Source organism: Cyprinodon tularosa, unplaced genomic scaffold (genome assembly GCF_016077235.1).
Source record: "Cyprinodon tularosa strain WSP-4 unplaced genomic scaffold, ASM1607723v1 ctg432, whole genome shotgun sequence".
In the NCBI taxonomy this organism is placed as follows: Eukaryota; Metazoa; Chordata; class Actinopteri; order Cyprinodontiformes; family Cyprinodontidae; genus Cyprinodon; species Cyprinodon tularosa.
Genome location: NW_024039155.1, coordinates 897,501 through 920,492, shown reverse-complemented (window position 1 = coordinate 920,492; position 22,992 = coordinate 897,501). Strand labels below are relative to the sequence as shown.

At 40.6% G+C, this 22,992-nt stretch overlaps 1 protein-coding gene across 3 annotated transcripts in view; it reads left to right on the top strand.

The window, feature by feature from the left end:
* The window catches only part of si:dkey-100n23.5 (cyclic AMP receptor-like protein A), a 97,906-nt gene extending 76,265 nt beyond the window's left edge, over positions 1-21,641 (top strand). For all 3 annotated transcript variants that reach the window (XM_038299653.1, XM_038299651.1, XM_038299652.1), the window contains one exon: positions 20,589-21,641. In XM_038299653.1, the coding sequence (XP_038155581.1) occupies positions 20,589-20,733 (145 nt within the window). In that variant the 3' untranslated portion in view covers positions 20,734-21,641. The remainder of the gene's footprint in view (positions 1-20,588) is intronic.
* Positions 21,642-22,992: the final 1,351 nt, after the last annotated feature.

Genomic DNA, 22,992 nt, shown 5'->3' with positions numbered 1-22,992 from the left:
AATTTGTATCGTGTGTAGCCTGGTCCTGCATGCTCTGGAGGGCTTTACCACACAAACGGGAGAAGCAGCGTAAGTGAAATTAGACACTGCCGTCGGACAACATGCGGTAATTTAGAAATGTTTTAAATCAGGTTGGGTCTGGATTAGTAAGCAGGTGGGTCCAGATCTGGACCGCGGTCTGCAAAGCCGTGAGCTCTGGTCTAAGCAATGCCTGGACTGAAATCTGATTGAGTTGCTGTGGAAGGATACCAACTTACCAATTTATACCCGATTAAACGTAAAGTTGGTGAAAATTTCACCACAGGGATATCAAAGACTAAATGACAATTATTTTAACACCCAGCAATGCAAACAGCATTTCTCCTTTTCGCTGAGGTTACATCTGTTTGATTTTGAAATGTATTTGATATAATCGAAAACAGAATAATCTGCAAGGGACCGTATATGATGGTGCAGAATCTGTTCTACCTCCAAAGGCTCTCATTGACACAAAATTGTATTGAAACCTTTTTTTTTTTTTTACCTGCTGTCCAAAAGGTTAATAGGACCAAATGTGACATGTTGGTGCTGGTAAGATTAAGAGATGTAGATTTGTTGTACCAGATATTATCCTTAGAGGGTTTATTGTAAGAATTGGACAACTGTTTCCATGTTTGGGTCATAAAAATAAAAAGATATTTTATCCTTTAAATTGAGTCAGATTTACTAGTTTAACTAACCATCTGCTTGTATGCCTGTAGTTTCATATTATTTATTTATATAAATACAGCAACCTATGAAAATATTTTTTAAGCATTCATTGCTGATACACAAATATCACAGATACGATTTTGTAGAATCGGCTTGAACCTGTTATATGTAAAACCCGACCATTATGGCACCAAATGAAAGATCGGGGTTCATCAGGGATTACAGTTCCTCTTGGGACTGACAGCACTGATTCTGACAGCAGTCCATCCAGCACTTGTCAAGACATTTCAGCCATTAGTGGGACTTAATGGTGGTTTTAGCCTAATAGGGAGGATCACTAAAGTCGCTGAGAGGATTAATGTCTCCCTTAGAGTTTCTTCACTAGATTTTTCCATTTGTGGTGAACAGTTTGACCGACGTTTTCTCAGTGTAGTTATGTCGATTGCGTACTTAAGAGGCCATAACTTGAGTTGCTAATATCCCTGCTAGTATGCCTGAGAATACATTTTTAAACCTCTAAATTGTGTTTATCTTAAAGCAGTCTGCTTTTAGGTCTTTCAGGGTCACATGTTGCTGCAGCAGGTCCATGCATGCTGTAGGTGACAGACCATTTGACTGAAAGGCTTCATTGTTTTTTTTTTTTTGCTCATACATGCTTGAATTCCTGTCACACATCTCAGGTTTTTGACTGTGCATCTACTAGGCAGGCTTCTATTGTCAGCTGAAGGAAATGGCACACAGCGCCATTTAACCTTGGCTGGGTTCTACAAAGTGCTTCACTGCGTGATTTTCATTCATCCATTTACACTCTCCTTCCCACAGTGCCTCTTCTTTGGATTGTGCCAGGCTTTTTTTTCCTCTCTCTCGCACTCTGATGAACATGTCTTGAAAAATTTAGAGTTCAGTGTCCGCCCAAGGTCGCGTCGAGAGGCAGGGGTCTGAACGAACAGCACACCCTAAAAACATTGTTCTCTGCTCTACAACCCATGTAGAGCGTAACAACAAAACCTTTGCATTGAGGCAGTTGTTGCAGCCATTATTAGTGTTGACCAGTCTTAACTTTAGACTCGTTAAGACCCCATAGATTTGGTCTGGCTAATGAGCTTTTGGAGGCTTAACCACTTAATGTTGGAAAAACAGAACATTTTTCAAAGGCATTCTTGCTGTTATTTTTGATCAAGCTTATTGTTGATTCCTACTTTGAATAACTTTTTCTAATTCGAAGGAAGGATTAGAGGCGATATCGAAGAACTAATGACTGTTTTGGATGCTATTAATTCCCTATAGACATGTAAAAGCTCACCAATAACTGCAAACTAAAGCAATTGTTGGGTTATTGATATTGATCTGTTAGCTTGTAGGGCTGTCCTCAATACATTTTATTGAAGTGTTCTTTCTGACCGATGTTGACACACGCGTACACTAAGGTTAAAAAAAATAAGTACCTTACCCGTTTATCTAAAGATTTAGAAAAGGGAATCATGACATGTTTTACAAGTATGTTTATTTGAACATTTGTAATTAATTAGTTGAAACAAAATTGCTGTTTAAGGAATGTCCCACAGAAGCAAACTCTGTAAAAATCTTCCTTGCTTGAATGAGACTGTATTCATAGCAGTTCCAATTGACACAGTGAATGTCACTTGAGCTCAAACCTGCCTGTATTCAGCAACTTATAGCAGAAGAAGACTCTGTAGGTAATTGGGATTCCTAATACACATCGAACCACAAAGTTTGACCTTACAAGTTATGCTTGTCGATGTTTTTAGACCTTTGTTCTCTTTTGGCTTTCCACATTTGTTTCGCGGTACTTTTTCATTAGATAGCTCAGCTTTAATCAGAATGAAAGGAGAACATTTGGGAACAAAACATCGAGGGTCTCCTTACAGATTTTTGTTGCATGTTTTTAGTTATAGAATACTAAACTTCAAGGTAGAAAAATGGAAAAGGCAAGAAAAAATTGGTTGCTGGTGAAGATTCTTAGTCATTCAGGTCATAGTTATTCCAAAAAAGTAAAAAAAAAAAACAAACATTGAGTTGGAAGCTTTACATAGTAGCCCCATTATATATAGCAGGCTAACAAGGAACTCAACCGATTCCCTATTCCTAAGGGTCGGACCCTTTCTTCTAGTCCAATTTGCATGTTTTCTAAGCCGAAACTAGTTTTTGAGCTCTATATGTAGCTTCGAACTCAATGCTAATTCTGACATTTTGATTTAAAAAAGCTTCTTGGATGAGAAGTGAAACGTCTTCAAACTTGGAAACAAAGTGGATTGTTTTTTAACTTTTTTGGAAAGAATATGGGTTAATCCTCCCAATACCAATAGTATCACAGCATTTCAACATTTCCTGATATTGTGTACCCTAATTTAGCTTTATCTGCCTTATCTTTAACTGTGGCAGGCTTCTTTGTCAACATATTGCAACCACTTCTCATACTTAGGATGTTTTTTTAAAGGACACTTTTCATTCTAAAATTTACTTAAATGCAACATTGTAAGAAATAGTTACTTTCAAGATACAGCGAGCAGAAACAAAAGCAGTTAATTAATAAAAAAGGTAGATAAACTGCTTAAACAAAAAACTAAAGAAAGAAATGCAGACAGGAAAAACATAACTGGAGTATCTAGAATATCCAGCAGATACACTATATTGCCAAAAGTATTTGCTCACCCATCCAAATTATTGGAATCAGGTGTTCCAATCACTTCCATGGCCACAGGTGTATAAATTCAAGCACCTAGGCATGCAGACTGTTTTTACAAACATTTGTGAAAGAATGGGTCGCTCTCAGGAGCTCAGTGAATTCCAGCGTGGAACTGTGATAGGATGCCACCTGTGCAACAAATCCAGTCGTGAAATTTCCTCGCTCCTAAATATTCCACAGTCAACTGTCAGCTGTATTATAAGAAAATGGAAGTGTTTGGGAACGACAGCAACTCAGCCACGAAGTGGTAGGCCACGTAAACTGACGGAGCGGGGTCAGCGGATGCTGAAGCGCATAGTGCGAAGAGGTCGCCAACTTTCTGCAGAGTCAATCACTACAGACCTCCAAACTTCATGTGGCCTTCAGATTAGCTCAAGAACAGTGCGCAGAGAGCTTCATGGAATGGGTTTCCATGGTCGAGCAGCTGCATCCAAGCCATACATCACCAAGTGCAATGCAAAGCGTCGGATGCGGTGGTGTAAAGCACGCCGCCACTGGACTCTAGAGCAGTGGAGACGCGTTCTCTGGAGTGACGAATCGCGCTTCTCCATCTGGCAATCTGATGGACGGGTCTGGGTTTGGCGGTTGCCAGGAGAACGGTACTTGTCTGACTGCATTGTGCCAAGTGTAAAGTTTGGTGGAGGGGGGATTATGGTGTGGGGTTGTTTTTCAGGAGCTGGGCTTGGCCCCTTAGTTCCAGTGAAAGGAACTCTGAATGCTTCAGCATACCAAGACATTTTGGACAATTCCATGCTCCCAACTTTGTGGGAACAGTTTGGAGCTGGCCCCTTCCTCTTCCAACATGACTGTGCACCAGTGCACAAAGCAAGGTCCATAAAGACATGGATGACAGAGTCTGGTGTGGATGAACTTGACTGGCCTGCACAGAGTCCTGACCTCAACCCGATAGAACACCTTTGGGATGAATTAGAGCGGAGACTGAGAGCCAGGCCTTCTCGTCCAACATCAGTGTGCGACCTCACAAATGCGCTTCTGGAAGAATGGTCAAAAATTCCCATAAACACACTCCTAAACCTTGTGGACAGCCTTCCCAGAAGAGTTGAAGCTGTTCTAGCTGCAAAGGGTGGACCGACGTCTTATTGAACCCTATGGATTAGGAACGGGATGTCACTTAAGCTCATATGTGAGTCAAGGCAGGTGAGCAAATACTTTTGGCAATATAGTGTATATTAGTGCAAAGGGTCCAAGTATTTTTGCAAACCTACCATGAATTTCTGAATTTCTAGTGTGTAGATGACCCATGAAGTAATGCGGAAAGCTGCAGTGCTCTACCAGAGCTCAACTGTGAACAAATTGTTTCTCAGTCTGCTGCTTCGGCAGCTGATGCGCTGCGGCTTCCTGCCTTAGAGGAGGGGAACAAACATTGTGTTTGCCGGTTAGGTGGAGCCTTCCATGATACTGAAAGCCCCTCAGGGTGCTCTCTTAATTTTCCTTCACATGCATCGCTTTGCATGTAATCCAAAATGTAAAAATTGTGGCCACATTGCACCTTTATTCTTGCCGCTCTTTCCTGAAGGCCAAACTTGTGGAGAGCAGGACTAATTGCTCTCCAACTTAATCCTCATGTTGCTGCTTGTTCACTTAGGTTTCCCAAAACACCTCTGAAACCATCAGAGAAAAGCTGTATTTGTACTGTCATTAAGTTACACAAAGGCAGACTTTACCTGCTATCTATGTTATCTAGGATATATCTAAAGGCATTCTTTCTTTCTTCCATTCGTCCCCGGGGACCCCAAGATGGCAGCCCACTGCTCCCCAAATGGAACGGTTAAATGCAGATTTAAATTTCTTCAATGTGAGATCAATAAAGTTCTATTATTATTATTTAGTTGCCTTGCTTTGGATGTTTACCTTTTATTTAACACGTTTTCTAACCATTCTTGAACCTAAAATATTTCTGTTGGTCTGTCATATCTACCTCATATAAAATATATTGAGGTTTGTGGCCATACAGTGGCAGAATATGCAGAAGGTATAGTGGTGCGAACATTTTTTTAAGGCATTGCATGCATGATGTAGCAATTAAAATTTCTTAAAAAGGAAGGAAGTGAGCTCCTTCAACTGGATGCTCATGGTTGCTTTATGGTTTCTTATCTCTGTCAGCTGGTTAAATGAGGAAAAAAAATTAAACCATTCATACGTGACCATTATTAATACAAATGAGTGCAGCCTATGTGTTATAGGTTATTCTATGTGTCGCTCTTATATTAGGTTACTGACTCAGAGGCCACGACAGGTGCATTTGCAAAGCTGTGAAACACCACCGCAGAATCTAGATTCTTTTTTTCTTTTAATGTGCTGCAAGATTTGAATCAGATAAAACAGAAAAAATGTAACGTCCAGATTCCATTAGGTTTAATGCAAGTATTTCATTACGGAGGGAGTCGAGGTTGAATTAATAACTATATGTTGGTCATAATCAGGTGGACCGTAAATTTTATTTGTCACAAAGTTCCGATGACAATAAAGACCTGATCACTCTAGATTTCCTGGATATCAAGGGGCTAAGTCTTTACAGATGTTAACTGCTGTCTGCCTGGGTGGCAAATATATTAACTGCCTATAAGTCAGTCATTTTTGCTATAATCCCTTTTAGGAATGCTGAATACGAGAAGCTCTAATACTTGTAATTTTACCTTAACCAACGTTTTAATTGCTCTCACGCTTGAAAACGATCCCCTCAAATAATTGGTACCATGTGTGGCAGCTGTTCGTCTGAGATAATTGCTGCATCTAATACCGAAATCTACTTTTCCTGAGCAAAATTACCAATGTAGGACCTCATTTCCTGCCTAACATTGAAAAATCCAGCTTTTAGGAAAACATAATGAAGCGAAACTTATCAGAATTATAATATGCCTGCATTTGGACCCTGAACATCATCGGTTGCATTTCAATAAACACCCCAATCAATAGAGTTCTCCACACATTTGTCTCAATCTGCAAACATTGACTGTATCTGCAGCTATGAGCTCAAGCTGATATTGAACAAGCAAAAAAAAGAAGAAAAATCATCCGTGGTTGTGGTTTACTTGTGCGCAAACACACACTCACACATGCATGCAAACACACATCATGCATATTGCCACCTCCCTTGGTTTCATCGACCACGCTGATAACAGGTCACGAGCTCAGCGTGGAAGAGTGGAATGTGCGGTGTGACCTTCAACCCAAATGTCAGTGTTGCGCTGTGGTGAGTGGGGTGAACGAGACAGAGAGACAGAGCAGCGAAATTGAATCTCAATGTGTTCGTAAATCACGGGAAAAGCGCTGTTTGTGTGTGTCAGGGAGAAAGAGAGGGAGGCGAGGAAGAAGATGACAGGGAGGGAGGGAGGGAGGGAGGGAGGGAGGGAGGGAGGGAGGGAGGGAGGGAGGGAGGGAGGGAGGGAGGGAGGGAGGGAGGGAGGGAGGGAGGGAGGGAGGGAGGGAGGGAGGGGAGACAGGCGGCGTGTGTGTTCGTGCGCTATCGTGACTAACAGCCGGTTGTTATTCATCTTGGCATGCGGCTCCCAGCAGCCCCCACACATCAGGTGTGAGATTGGCGGGGGAGAGGAGGGGTAAGGGAGAGGAGCGGGTGCTGATGGGGTGACAGCGTCAAAACATTCCTCTCTCTCTCAAAGCGCAGAATCTGTGCTTTCCTCCTCCTAACCCAGACTCCTCCTGTTCAAGTACTCTCTCCCTTTAAAATGTTGCTTGCCTGCTTTTCTGTATTTCTTTTTCCTTTCTTCCCTTGAAGGTGTCTTTGTACACAACTCACGCTCCATATGTATGTTTTGATAGACCTGGTGGCTGCAATCTTTTGTCATTTTCATATTGATGCCAAAGTGAATAAGTTCCTTCTCCTCTGAGTGAGTTTAGAAACCAATATATATAAGATTTGGGATGTCCCTGCTTTATTATTTTGATTGATTCACAGATTCAACAAATAAATTGCAGCCTTGTTAAAGGGTTTGTGTCCATTAAATGACAGAAACATGTAACAATAAATTCCTCAAATGCATTTTTTTTTTTTTTTACGTTTTTCAGTTTTTTTATTGGCTTATAGAACAAATACTCCTCAACCCTTGGAGATCATTGTCCAATCTACAAAAGTTCATCCCAACATGATGGTGATGTGAAAGAACCTACAAAAAAGGGGGTCAGGGTTGAAGTACTTCTGTTGTTCCTTCGATCCATCTCTCTGTGTTGTATTTGTGAATATGTGATTTATCGTTGTAGATGCACGTTCACAAACCAACAAAAATCTTTCTCGTCCTGCTTCCACCATCCAATACCAGCCCAAAACAGGTCAGCCAATCACATTGATCTATTACACTTTAAGGCGGGACGTGCAACTGAGATGAAAGTAAGAGCTGCTGAGCCCACAACAGAACCAAAATGAACTTCGTACAGCAGAAAGACGTACGCATCACTGCTGCTATTATATCTGTTTTGTCAATACAGCAAGAGCATAAAAGCATAATTTCTTATGGTTTTTTAAATGGCAGCTGTTTGGCTAAACCCAGATTTTAGTCGGCAGACACAAGGTGTCGCTTTGCCCAACCAGCTTTGAGAGTTCTGTTGAATGGCCCTCTTTCCCTGAATTTGATTGGAGGTGTCTTAAGGGCTGGTTATACTCCCCGCAGCCGTGTTTTGCAGTGAGCTTTTTGCAGATATTTTAGATTATGCCCAATATTGAAGCGTGGTCTGCGCTATGTTATTCCATGCCACAACGCAAGAGGGACGATGAGGGTCACAGTGTTCTTGCTCACCTAGCTCTTCTAGCGGGTCCAACTTCACGACTCGTTTTCTGCAATTTCGGTCATGCAAACAAAATAAGGCTGTAAGGTACCAAACAGGAAATACGCATAGAGTAGAACGGATGTAGATTTGATTTTCAAATACTTCTCTGTTAACGTAGGCTCAGACACAGGCCGCTGTGGGTATAAGGAGTTGGAGTTATGAGAACTGCAAGCATTGATCAACAGTATTTTTCAGGTGAGCATTTGGTTACCTATTAGCTATCAGAGCTTTTAATTTTTGGTATATAGACCTCATCCCCTCTTAACCCTCTCTGCTCATCGCAACAATTGGCCTTTCCCCTTAATGTCTCTTTCCATGGCCTTCTTTGGCTGTATTTTTCAAACTATTTTCTGGAGGCATGATTACGCTTTGTTGTTTCTACTGGTGTTAGCTTCAAATGTTATAACTCAATAATTAGACAACGTCTTCTCAAAGTAGTTCAAATTGTTAATTTTTTGTAAAAATTTGATAAAGTGAGTGACAAAATGAGAATGAGGAAGCATAACTTTTTTTTTGGAAGGAAATAAAAAGCTAAATTGTACGCACACGCCAAAGTCTAGCTCACTATCATAGCAGCATGTAGCTACATATCTCTGTACTGTAGAAAATCATTTGTAAAAGCAGCGTCTTACAGCTTTTGTTCCTCTTCTAGTTTATTTTTGACAACAACTTTAAATAGAAGTATAACTAAATAGTAGGGATGCACGATATAATCGGCCCCCTATCGGTATCGGCCTGTATCGGCCTTAAAACTGAATATTGGACATCGGCCACCCCACCGATATTTAACCCGATATTTGATCAGCTTCTGAGTTTCTAAAGACTAAAAAAAAATACTACTTCTTCTTCTTCCTCAAAAACTTCTTTTACAGACTTAAAAACTTCTAAAGACGAGGGAAAAATATTGATACATTAAAATATCACAATATCTTCATATGCTGATATATTGCCATTTAAAAACACCATATCAATCTCTTTTACTAATGAAATATTGCTATATGTCATTGTTATGCTACGAAATGCCCCGAAAATTCACAAAATGTTGCCATATTTTTATATGTTGATATATTGACGCGGTATCAATCTATTTTACTAACAAAATCTCACAAGAATTTGCAAAGTATCACGAGAGTTTGTAACAGAACGATGAAATTTCACGAGATTTTGAGGGTAAAATAGATCGATACCGTGTTTTTAAAAATCAATTTGATATCAGCATATGAAAATATATTTGAGTATATTATTTTTGTCAAAGTGTCAGAAATGGATAACAAAACTGCTATTTTCAATGACTACTTATTTTTGTCCAGCTTTAACATCGGTATCGATATCGGTTATCAGCTACATGAGTTTTAAAATATCGGCATATTGGATATCGGCCAAAATCCCAATATCGTGCATCCCTACTAAATGGCTAATATTTAGCCCGTCTTGGCTACTTGAAGGTGCTGTAGTAACGGTGACCTTAAGATTTTATGTATGCTCTATTCACTGATTTAAAAATATGAATTATTTGAGGTTTCTTATGTGCTGTTCACAGCAGACATTATCTGACTCCATTCATTGATACCTTACCGCACCACTCGAGATAACTTCCTTGATAAAAAAAAAAAAAGTACTCTGGTGCATGTGTAATCTGTTTCTCGGTTTCGCAACCTGAGCTACATGATTAGAAAAGGCACCTTGCCCTTTGATCTTACTTAATCAACTTTTGTGATGGGATTGACAAAAATAAGCCATGACCATGGTTCATATTTGTGTACCGGTATGTATTATGAAATACTTAAAAAAAAGTTTATTAAGTTTTGTTCACAATTAAAATTTGAATCATACCAAATAAAAAACTTGTGTTTCTCAAGCACAAGTTTTAAACAAATGTTTGACATTATAGGTAGACTGTAAGGAAATGACTTATAACATAAGAGATTTGTTTCTATAGCATAAGTCTCCACCCTGCTGGACTGGTAGCATTCTGTGCTACAGATATTTTTAAGAAGTTTTGTCAAAGGGGAATAGAAATTTATCCATCTGCTGTTGTGTGACACCGAACAGCCAGAGCAGCTCTAATTGGTGTAATACCTAAGCCACACCTCTAGGTGGACAGATGACAAGAAAGTCCTCACAAACTATGGGGAAGAGCAAAAAATATTGGCATAAAAGTCACAATAAATTGACAAGCTTCTGAAACATAAACACAACGCTGTAGTCCACCATTGTTTTTATTGTTGGTGTTTGCGAGTTGCTACGTGTGTAGAGGAAGATGCAAGGGTTACGGTTCAAACCCACCAGTGCGTAGCAAGCTAAGCATCTAGGCCTGTCCATAGAAAGCCCAATGGGGGTTGGCTTCAGTCATTTCCACTGTTACAGTACCCCTCTGAAACCGATCCATGCCGAGTTCAGAGCGAGCTTAGATCAGTTAACCGTGCCGAGCTTGGTTTTTTACAAACATTTATACATCACGCTAGCACGGTTCATAACCTCCTATCGGCGGTCCACAATACAACAGCTCTCAAGATGAGAATGAAGCAAACAAAAATGGCAGCGCCCATAACCTTTAATAACTTATGCGCCTGGATAGCATCCTCCAACCAAATTTCAATAAGAGCCTCAGTCTCTGCTAACCTGACAACAGCCAGATGCATGTCTCGCTCCGCCTAGCTCCACTCACATACATCTGGGAACCCGCCATAGGAATTGCCTTTACTGAAGGCTGGGCCTTATCAAAACTCCTTGCATATGATTGGATAAGCCACTTGTCTGTCATCTTTATTGACGTGCTATTTCATCCACTCACACCGAAGCTAACCCGTGATGCTGTGAGAGGAGGAGCCATTTGGTAGATCAAGCTCTTGCCAAATCCGGTCGGGAGAAGGGCGAAAACATCGTTTCCACCAACAAAAGCCTTCAAAGCCGTTCTCTGATGTTCTTTTAATGAAACAATATCAGATAGATTGGACAACACAGAAGAAATAACAGCATCAATGCTAACGCTTGCTTCCTCAATGCGAGCCACTATTGTTGTTGGAATCTCACGGTCGCTTCTCGACTCCAGGACACACCCGTCCTGCGTCCTGATTGGACAGACCATAAATTCGGTTGGGGAAATCACTTTCAGTGAGCGAGTTCCCAGATGTATGTGAGTGGAGCTAGGCGGAGCGAGACATGCATCTGGCTGTTGTCAGGTTAAGTCTCTGCATCATCCCAGGTCACACCATGCTCTATTGATGCCATTTATTGTTAATAGACTAACAAGAAACTCATGTGATGAATAGGTGAAGAGATCTATGAATTAAAAAGCCAGACACAACAGAAAACCTGTGAAATGAGTCAGTTGACTGTAAATGGGAGATTACACCGTCTGCTCATGCGCTCTTTGTTATCAGAGAACGAGGCAGAACTGATTCGCGCTGAGCCCTACTGTTGAACTTTTACCAGTTTAGCCCAGTTCTGTTATGCCTGGCATAGTCCGGTGCAGTTGGGCGTGCCATTTACACTCAACAGTTATCTCAGGGACCGTGCTTGGATGGATCTTGGCACAGTCTCAAAACCATAGCGTAAATGGGGGCTTAAGCCGGGTGTACACTGTGCGATTTCTTTCAATCGTTGCATGCAGCTTCTGCGATCTACCTGCTCACACTGTACGTCTAAAAACCATGTCGGACTCAGCTCCGCTGTGAGATGGAGCTGCTCTAAATCGTCCATCCGGAAGCAAAACAAATAGAAGGGGAATATTAAGCTCACTAGAGAGAATTTGTGCAATTTTGTGCTGAAAGCCCTAAAAAGAAATGGTGATATTTGGACAAAGACGTGGCTGAGCAAACGTGGCTACTACAGTCTGTCAACTTTACAGAAAGGATGCACCCCTGCCATGCTTCTGTATTTATATCTGAGAGGAAGACGAAAAGAAGAATCCTTGTTTGCGCATGCGTACTGAGCAATTTGCCCACGACCTTACAATTCCTGATTGGGAGGTGTTCGTGACAGGCTGATCGCCCCTCGTAACCCCCTGCATACTACACAATGCACGAATCACGATCAGGCTGAAAGTCGGCCCGATCGGAAAATTCTCGCACGACTGGAAAATCGCCTCGAAAATCGCATAGTGTACGCCCGGCTTTAAGTGTAAATTTAAGAGATCAAGCTAGGTCGAGGCACGGAAAATTGATGAGTTAAATTTTTTTTTTCAAGGTTCATTGAAAACACAATTTTTTTAAATTTTTTGTACTAACATGCTAACATGAAAAAAATAGTCTAGGTAAGATTGAGTAGATGCCAAAAACAGTTGTAGTGTTGTTTTCTGTGTTCCTAAATATGATTTTCTAAAATTGCTGATGATCGTTTTTAGTTGAGATTACCTTTTGTTAAATGATTGCCTCTTCTTCTTTCTCTTCTTGGATTTATTTTCTGCAATGTCAGATCCCCACAGAGTCCAGGTCACCTAAACTACAGGGAAGCTCTGTAATGGTCAGTCACATATAGGCATTTTTTCTTGTAGTTTGTATCAGTGCAGTTTCTGTTTTAGATAGTCTTGTTAAGAATCCACTGATAAACGTTTTAAAATATGTAAAAATGTTTTAAATAAATCACTCAACTCAAAGTTATTGCAGCGCGTAGCACAGTAAGGCACTTTGGAAGTTCATGTGCATGTCTTGTACAGACTGGTATGGTTTGAAACCAGTTAGAAGCTGCAGGCTGATTGCTGCTCTCAAATAGAAAAGCTGGGGAAAGTAAAGCCTGTTAGGTCATGCATTTGTGATTTTCGAGACCATTATATTGGAGCACAGTAGTGTGTGTTGTGTATATACACACACCAAAAAGGCCAATCAAAGGTGTTGAGGTTTGTATTGACTTAACGTGTTACATTTTATGGGAGGTGCATGTCAAGTTACAGGAAAGCTAGTTTGCCAAAGAAAGTACACATCAGTTCTGTTGACTGTGTGTCAAACCACCTGTGTTAAGTTCCTCTTTTTTCTTATCTCCCTTCTTTACACAGTCCCTTTCCCAGTCTAGCATATCCAAATCTCCCCATCAGTGTCTAGTTTCCATGACGGAGGACACCTTAATGATAAGGAATCTATTTTTACCACACATAATTCTGGTTGGAGGTTTACATAGTCTTATAATCAGTTGTACAGATAGGTGTGATATGTTTTATATATATATATATGTGTGTGATATGATAGGTTGCTTCTTCAGGGTCAGCTAGAAGTAGATTTAAATCAAACGTTTGTTTATTCTTCAATATGATTTTGTTTAATCAAACAATTAAAATTAATTGTAGATTTCTCTTGTACAAGCATGCTTAAAATTAAACATACTAACTCAAAAATTCTCTTTTTCTAATCCTCAAGGTCCTGGCATAAATCTGAACATTTAATCAAGTTTATTTTTTGTTTTTTAAATAGTCTGGTTTTCTTACCTTAGACATGACTTTTAAGAATAGAGAATAATACATAAAGAAACCAGGTCAATACATAGTTAATGTTTAAAATTTTTAAAAGGTTTTATGCGTCTGTGAAATACTGTACCTCAGTCCAGATTTGATCCCATTTTAGAAGTTTAAATGTTGGTGATCAAGCTGATGAGCCGTGATAAAGGGTAAAGAATTAGGAGGTTGTCAACCTCCTTCATAAATGAAATGCATTTCTACAACTGGTAGCAAAACAGACCCTTAGCATACTACTACCTTCACCATACTATGAAGGAACCAAATTTGTCCAAAGTTTGAGAGCCTCTTTTCCAAACAATCTTGTTTTCTGATCAAATTGCTCAGTCCCAAGGCCTTGGTTTCGGATCAGGATCATCTTTCATATACCCAAAATCCCACTGGCCGAAAAACTTGTTTAAACCCGGGACCAATCAGCTTTTAGTGGCAGTGGGAACAGCTCTATGACACAGGTCTACCTGGGTCAAAAGACTCGGTAAGCGACCCGTGTTAAAATCGTCCCGGCTCTGATCGGCATGCCGTGTATCTAGACCCACATTTAGGTCGTGATTGTCCCTCTTGCGTTTTGGCATGGAATACGAAAGCGCAGACCATGCTTCAAAATTGGGCATAAATCAAAAATATCTGCGACAAGTTCATTGTGACACACTGCTGTGGGAGTATATGCCCTTTAGACCCAGTTTTTTTTTTTGCCTGTGGCAAGGGAAAAATGGCGATTGTTAGCAGATTGACCCATGTTTGAAAACATCCCTAAACCTGGTATTTTCAGTGGCAAAAAGACTTTAAGGCCAATTTATGCTTCTGAAGCAAAATCCTGACTAAGTGTCGGATGGTCGCAAACCTGCACAGACCTCAAGCGGAAGTGCGCAGACAAAAAGCAGTTGTGATTGGTCCTTGGTATGCCTTTCCGGCTGTCTGTGTGGTCCTTCTCAATTTGGTGCTGGAGTGCGCCATTTTTAAAACCAAGGAATAACTACAATGGACAACAACGACGAAAGGTTAATCGGTCTTTTTGCCAACTCTATTAACAGAACCTATTCCTCTTCGATGTCTAGCAACTCTAGATCCATCTCCGTGACCGGGATATCTTGCAGACGCGCCATTGTTGTTTTGGAAGATAAACACTCCCACCGACACCACCGAAGTTCTCGTTACCATCCGCCAAAGTTCTTGCAAGTTCTCGAATAGGCTCCCGCTTACGCTTTTGCAGGAAAGTGCTGTGCGTCCCTAAAAATTCCAGACCGACGGTGCAGAAGCATACCAGCAAAACTGGTTCGCGACCAGACTCAAGCAACATTTGATGTGTGCTGATGCAGAAGTATAATCTGCCCTTAAGTCAACATCTTTCACGGGTTGCAGCCTGGACGGACCTGAATGTTCCAGCAGAACATAAAAACTTTTTAACTGATAAAGCAAACCAACATTAAGCTTAAACTGAGCTCAACCATATAAAAATGCATGGACTATGCTTAAGCATAACATTTACTTGCACTTTCTGGTTGCTTGGACACAGACAGCCTAGTGGATATATGTGCTTCTTTTGTTCTGTGCTAAAATCCCTTTTCATTTTCTTTTTCCAAATATCTTCTTTATTAAAAAGATACTGCAAACACAAATAATTGCACTAAAATTGGACAGAAATAAAATCAACGTTCAAAGTTGGACTGATGATCATTCCATTTACAGCTGCTTACGACATTTTAAAGCTCCCTTCAGAACTCCCTGGAAGACGGTTATTTATAGATCATCACAAGATTTAATCATCTGGTATTCCCAATGCTGGGGTCATATCAGTCCTCTACCAGTACCCAATAAAAGGGCCCCAGATACCCTCCTAGCATGTTTAGCTCTGATAAAATCTGGGGGGTTTTTTTGTTTTTTATCTTCTGACAGCACTGTAGGAAAGCTACAAAAATTATTCCACTGTAGCCTGTGTTTCAGTCTTTTTCTGCCAAGAACTTTTCTTACCAAGAACTTCCTTTGATCCAGTGGAGTATTGCAATTAGAGAAATACAAATCTAAAAGAGAGTCTTGGCTCATAAGTTGGTTTGACAGTAAAATTTTGTCTACTAACTAAGGGTGTTTAAGTAAGGGAACAATCTGTTGCAAAATACAGCTTTAACCTGTTTTCTAATTCTGAAAAGAGGAGACAGAAGTTTTAGAATTTTAATCTAAGAATATTACTTTTTTTTTTTTATGACACTGGGAAAAGTCTTGGTGGGAAACTTTATTATCTCTGACCACTTAAAGGCTGAAACCAGCTTGTCTGCCCTACTAGAAGGAAAGCCTTCACTTAGAGGCGTCGTCTGGTTGCAGACCAGATGTCTTGAAGTAAGCAGATTATTACTGGGTGTATTGTTTGATTTCTCTCCCAACTTCTTTGATCGGCATGTTTTTTCTGTGCTCCTCTCCTCTCTGCATCTCTTTTTTCAGTCTTCCCAATAGCAGCTGTGTCTCACTCCTCTCCTCCTCTATCACTCAGTCTTTCTCTCCGTTCTATACGTCTTCTCTGTTCTCGTTATACCTCGTTATGGCGTCTCTGCTGTTTTATCGCTTACATTTTTTTTCCTCTTTTGTGCTGCATAACCCTCCCACCTAGGTATTCTTAATTTTTCTCTCTCTAACGCTCTGTCTATCTCTCTCTCTCTCTTTCTTCCTTCCACTCCTTTTCTGATATTGATCTGCATTCTAGCTATACAGCTGAAGCGCCTTCGGCTCTGCAATGAGCTCACAACATTTCTGCCTCTGCATGTATGCCAGAGTGCATGCAGAGGAGAGCGGCTAAAAAAGCCCTGTTTGCCTCAGAGCTACTGCAAATGTAACACACAGATATATATATATAAAGTTTATTCCTGAAGACTCAGCTGCAGGAGGCCGATTATTTCATTTCCATCTGTCCATTTTCTCCATATGGCTTTTATGTTCCGGTCACTAGATGCTCGTTGCTGCTCTGCTCTCTGGGTTTTCTCATGTAGGTCTCAGAGCTGCTGGTTTCACGCCATCTCTTTGTGACTGACGACCTCTTCTTTTATCGCTGCAAGGCTTGAAATTTCAGTCCTTCTCTCCTGCCTGATCCCTCAGTGGTGGATTGAGTTACTAAATTTCTTTTACTCAGCAGAAACCCTTTTCGTTATCGGGTATCGCTGAAAGACCTTGCTCTTCTGAGAGTACTAAAACACATTAGATTTCCTTTGTCTGACTGCTCCAGTGTAACGCCTGCTCCTAAAGAAAAAAAGGGAAATAGGCTTCTCATTTGGTTCATACATTTTTATGAAATTGCTCATCACTTAGTTTTGGAAGGGTTTCTAAATGTAAATTGTTTTGATAAGAATTCTACAAAGTGGGATGCATCCATGTGCGATATAGACACCTCTCTGATCAGTAATTATTTGTGTGGAGTTAGGTGGAGAATATTTTAAAGCAAAACCTTATAATTGATATTAATATTTCAATAACATCTAGGAAGAGTGAATGCAAAGCCCCATTTCTGTTGCTTCAGTTTGAGCCGTGGCAAAAAGCTTAATGCCATCATTAAACAGAAGTAACACCCAGAAGAATGTTAAACACAGCTCTAATGGTGCTTTTAACCGTGCCAGAGTCCGATTTCTGGAGGGGATCATGCTGGTGTGAATCTTATCAAGTCCCCTGAAATCAAACCCTGTCAGCTGCTAGTCTCAGCACAGTTTATCTGGACCCTGGTTGGATGCACTTGAATAAATGCGTGCCTGTTCCAGCGTAAACCAACCAAAGAGAGGACATGAAGTACTTTTTTCTCGATCTTGGCATCAAAGAGGATAGGAGACAATAGTTATGAAGAGACAACAGGAACAGGAGAAAGGAGCGAGGTACATGGAGTTACTTGCTTCTATGTTTTCAACCCTTACAGTTAGAATGCATCGTACTGCTGCCTCCTTTGCTTATGCCGGGCTTACACGGTGCAATTTATTGCCCTTTCAGGCCGACTTTTGAGTCGTGCGAGCATTTTTCGATCGGGCAGACTTTCAGCCTGATCGTGCGTCGTGTAGTGTACAGGGGGTAACAGAGGGTGATCAGCCTCTCATGACCACCACCCGATTTAGGAATTGAAAGGTCAGAAGAAAATCAAATATGTTTGAAATTTTGTCGGCCATCATGGGCAAATCGCTCAGTGGGCATGTGCAAACAAGGGTTCTTCTTCTTTCTGTCAGACAAAAACACAGAAACATGGCGGGGATGCGAGTGAAATGGAGTTCTTTCTGTAAAATTGACAGACCGTAATAGCCACCGTTGCTCAGCCATGTCTTTGTCCAAATGCGTCGACGCATTTTCTTTTTAGGGCTTTCAGCACACAAATTGCCAAGGCAGCGAGTTTAACTCTAGTGAGCTTCATACTCCTCTTCTACTCGTTTGGCTTCTGGATAGACGAGTCCGAGTAGCGCCATCTCACTGCAGAGCTGAATCCAACATGTTTTTAGACGTGCAGTGTGAGCAGGTAGCTCTCATCAGAGCGTCGCGTTGCACCGTATGAGAACATACATTGTGAGCTGTGAACTAACATTGTATAACGAAACCGCAGGGATTGAAAAAAAAACGCACAGTGTATGCCCGGCTTTAGTTGTGTTGGTTATTCATACCAAGAAATACTCATTTACCCCCCGGTTTACAGTGTGTGTGAAAATCACTTTGCAGAATGCAATGGGTTAACAATAAATGAGCATGAAAACTAGGATCTGAAAGTATTGCGTTGTGAGAGTGAAAGTTATTTAGGTGTTCCACACACATATATACAGATAGATCACACCTTAACCTCACAAATTATATTATTTATCTCAGCACACCTGCAAGCAGATGTCCTAAAATCCATTATTGCTCAGTTTTGAGACAATTTATTTGTACATATGTGAACTTAAATGACATCCTTTGTTTAATGTGAAGGTTTTAGCGCGGTTTTCCGCTACCCACCCTTTGCAGCTATTGCTGACTCTGTGAAAGCTTTCCACAAGGCATGCGAGTGTGTTGATGGAGTAATCTTCCAGAGAGGCTTTTCTGAGTTCAGACTCTGGACTTGCTAAGCTCTCGCTATAATTCATGACAGAGGTATTCTATTGGGTTTAGGGCAAACCAGTTGAGTTCATCCACACCAAACTTTCCCATTCAGAAACAAAGCTGTATCCGTAGAGTCAGGGGTATAAAGCTGTCCAAAATATCTTATGCTGAAGCTTTAGTAATCTTTTGCGCTGGAATTAAACGACCCAAGCCCACCTAAAAACCAGTCGTGTGCCGTTCCCCTGGCACATGTTAAACTTACTTGCCTGTTGGATCGCCAGACAGAAAGACATTATATGACACGTAATAGATCCCAGTTCGCTTAGCTATAGAGTCCACCTCCTTAGAGCGACCCGCTCTTTAATAGACTCAGTCAACATGACTGTGGGCTCCATTTTATCCACCTGCAGCCCTGGATCGAACCACCACACCTGAATTTAAAGACTTGGAGGGGCAAGTGAATACTTTTCTTATTATAATGCAATACAAAATCTGTTTCCAAGTATACTGAGATAAATATCAGGTTTTTACTCTTGTCGGATTTAATGACACTATTTTTAAATGACATATATGCTTGTTAACATTTTACTGTCACAAGCAGCTGATCTCCGATTGGTTCCAACAGAGCTGGAAAATGGCAGCTTTATACGGCATTTTAAATGGGATTTATTTACACCATGTTATTGAAAGGTTGATAACATTCAAGGCATGAGTCAGAAATGGTCTTTCATAGGATATCATTGGTGGTGAGGGCGTCTTTAAGCACTGCATTGGCCTTGTGCTACTACAAAATTGCATGCTGAGAGAAATTCAAACAAAGAGTGAAAAAATAAGAGACATTCAGCTTTTTATTATTTTTTTAACTTGATGTTTTTATTGTTTCTTTCTTTGGACCAAACAGATCAAACAGAGTAGTTTTTAAACTTTTTGACTGTTTGTTGGTCTCTATCGCCGCTATTTAACCTTTTGATTATTTTGGTACATCAAAAAACATCAGGGTATTGCATTAGGGTGGTGTGCAGCAAACTGACATCTTGTGAAAATGGTTTTCAATTCAGTTTATTTATTTAGTGCCAATTCAGAGCATACGTCATCTTGTGGGACTTTACAGATAGAACTGGATCAGAGTCACAGAGTCAGATTAATTCAGTTTTTTTATATAAGGAAAACCAGGTGATGCTTGTTGACTCGACACCAAGCATGCATGCAGCGACAGTGCAGAGGAAAACTCAATTTTAACAGGAGACCTCCAGCAGTACCAGTACCTGCAGAGGTCGACTGGGATTCAAGGATACAGAAGCAGATATACGTCTTAGAAGCTGTTGAAAAGTGATATCTAAACTTCATAAATACAACCTCATCTGATCTAACTCCTAATAACTAATATTAGGAAATAGAGCTCCTTTATTTAATCCTAGTGCAAATACCTCTGGTTTGTCAAAGGTTTAAATGTTTGTTAGGGGGAAAAAACGGCATCTCGAAGGCAAAGGAGCTCAGCTGAGATGGCACAGAGAAAGTTTTAATAAAGACATGGGAGTGCATCTGAGCTGGCAGGGCATGAGGACCATGGCAACTCTGGAGGAACTGCAGAAATCAGAAGCTGATTGGAGAACCTTTTGACAGGACAGCTACAGTAGATGGTGTGCCTTCCATAACCTTACATGCTGGTGATGCAGAAGGAAGAAGGCGGTCTGTTCATTAGAGAAAAAGTTCTAAGATATTTTGGCCTGCTTCGTGTTGATGTATCTCATAAAAAAAAAGAAAAGTTCAATGGGTATGAAAACCTCTGTGAGCCATTGCAGGGTCATGTCCAGAATGCAAACAGGAAAAAAGGCTTTTTGAAGTTAACGGTCTAAACCAGGGCAAATGGGGAAAACTAATTTCAATCTGCCTGTGTGTGTGTGTCTGCTTTTTCAGCTGGCTCTGCAGTCACGGCTCTGCGACCGGACGCGAATCGGAGAGTACTACCCCGGGGCGGTGCACTACACACAGGCGGACCTTATCGACCCGAGCGATGACGACGACGACGACACCAACGTCCTCTTCTACTCTCCTGACATGACCCTGAAAGATCGAGGTCCTTGAGAGGGAGAGAGACGAAAGAGCTGGGGGGAAAAGCACAAAGGAGGGTCAGAGCCAGAGAGAAACACGGCGGATTAGAAACAGAGAGGAGGGGGGGGAGGCGAGCTGGGGAGGGATTGGAGAGGAAGATTGTGGGGACAGTCAGGCAGATAGAAGCCGGAGATGAGCTGTCAGGTTCCATTATTAATCCCCATCCTTTACTATTTAATATCCTTAAGACACCCACCACACATACAGAGCAGAGCTCCGCTTCTGTGCAACACGGAGTATCTGAGAGCTCTAAAGCTCAGCCTAATGTTAAAGGCATCTGCTGCATCCCAAAAGGACTCCGAATGATTTACCTCCACGAAGCCTGTTTTTCACTGCATTCTGGAGCATCTTAGCCTGCCAGAACAAAAAGACAAAAAAAACATGACGCGCTGCTGAAAGGCAATCATAACAAGGTGCTTCTTAAGCACTCGCAGCAATCACCGTTTCAGCTCCCCGCAGGAGATGAGTTGAAGGCAGGCCTTTAAAAATCACCCAGTATGTCAACCCTTCGCTCTACCATTAGATTGATCCTGGTACTACATCATTATCCTGCCAATAAGGGGGATGTTGGTGTACAGTCGAAATACAAAAAAAGAAGGCAGAGGGGGACAAGTCCGAGAGCACAGGCCCTCACTCGTTACTCAGGCAGTATTAGTTTTCAGGCTTCCTCTCTGCCCGTAAATGTTGCAAGTTCTGCACAAGTGCTCCTTTGACTTTGGATTTTTGATGAAATGCTTCAATTTTTCTATTACTATATTTATAACAGATCAAAGTACTGTTTATGTTCAAATGTACATTATTTTTGTAGATACCTTGAGCTGAAATGTAAAGAAAATACTTAAAGCCTTATAAACAACTTTTCTATTTTTGGTGAGAATGAATTTCATGTAAATTTTTGATGATTTTGTTGATGTTTCAGAAATACACTTATAGGCTCAAATATGTACAGGAACCCTCACGTTTGGTTTACTGTCCCATAGTAAGATGTGGGAAATACAAAAACTTCTGTCATAACTTGACCTTGATATGTACCGGAGAGGATTAGGGCCACTGAAAAAAAAAAAGTTAACTGATTTTTACATTTTATTTCAGTTTAATATGGGAAAAAGTCAGAATTCTGAGATTAAAGTCAGAATTCTGAGATTAAAGTCATAATTCTGAGGTGGAAAAGAAGTCATTCTGAGATTAAAGACAGAATTCTGAGGTGGAAAAGAAGTCATTCTGAGATTAAAGACATAATTCTGAGGTGGAAAAGAAGTCATTCTGAGATTAAAGACAGAATTCTGAGATTAAAGGCATAATTCTGAGAAAAAAGACAGAATTCTGAGATTAACCTCAGAATTCTGACTTTAATCTTCTGGGGGAAAAAATCAGAATTCTGAGGGAAAAAAAGTCATAATTCTGAGATTAAAGGCATAATTCTGAGATTAAAGTCACAATCCTGAGAAAAATGTCAGAATTCTGATTCATTTCCCCCCACATTAAACTGAAATAAAATTTAAAAAATCAGTTAACTTTCTTTATTTTTTCAGTGGCACTAATCCTCCTCCGTAGATATGTGACCAACTGTCATTTAAACTGGTAATCCTCGCACTGACCATGCTTTTAAATCCGCTTAAATTTTGCTAGATTTTCTAACTCTAAAACCAGTTTGGATTCTTGTTTTATTCAAAGAATATTTACATCCTACTGTTCCAAACACCGCCTCCACCTTTACACCAATATAGGCTGAGGGGACCAAGAAGTTGGCTTCTGCTTCCAAAACAACTTTCATGCCCACTGGAAAGTTCCAGCAGCCAAATGCTAGAGACACGCTACACCAATGCTAGAGATATTGTGGAGGATTAACAGTGAGGTTATCTACCAACTATGAAGCATGGTGGTGGCAGCGGCATGTTTAGAGTATTCAACCTTGCCTTAAATCAAAAGCTAGATGGTTGAACTTTGAGGAAATTAGGTGTTTCAACAATAAGTCTCAAACACCATGGAAACTGGCTGGGTAAATAAAAGCTAAAATTTAATTTCTAGAGCCTCAACCTTGGACGAAAGAAAATAATGTATTTAATCTGCTAAGAACAGAGTCACAGATTAAACCAGAATTATGCCAGAGGCATGTTAATGACTAAAGAAAAGCTGATGATTTCTCTGCTACCTGCTAAGTGGGGATGTGTTTATACAACTGAACCTATATATATATATATATTTTTAC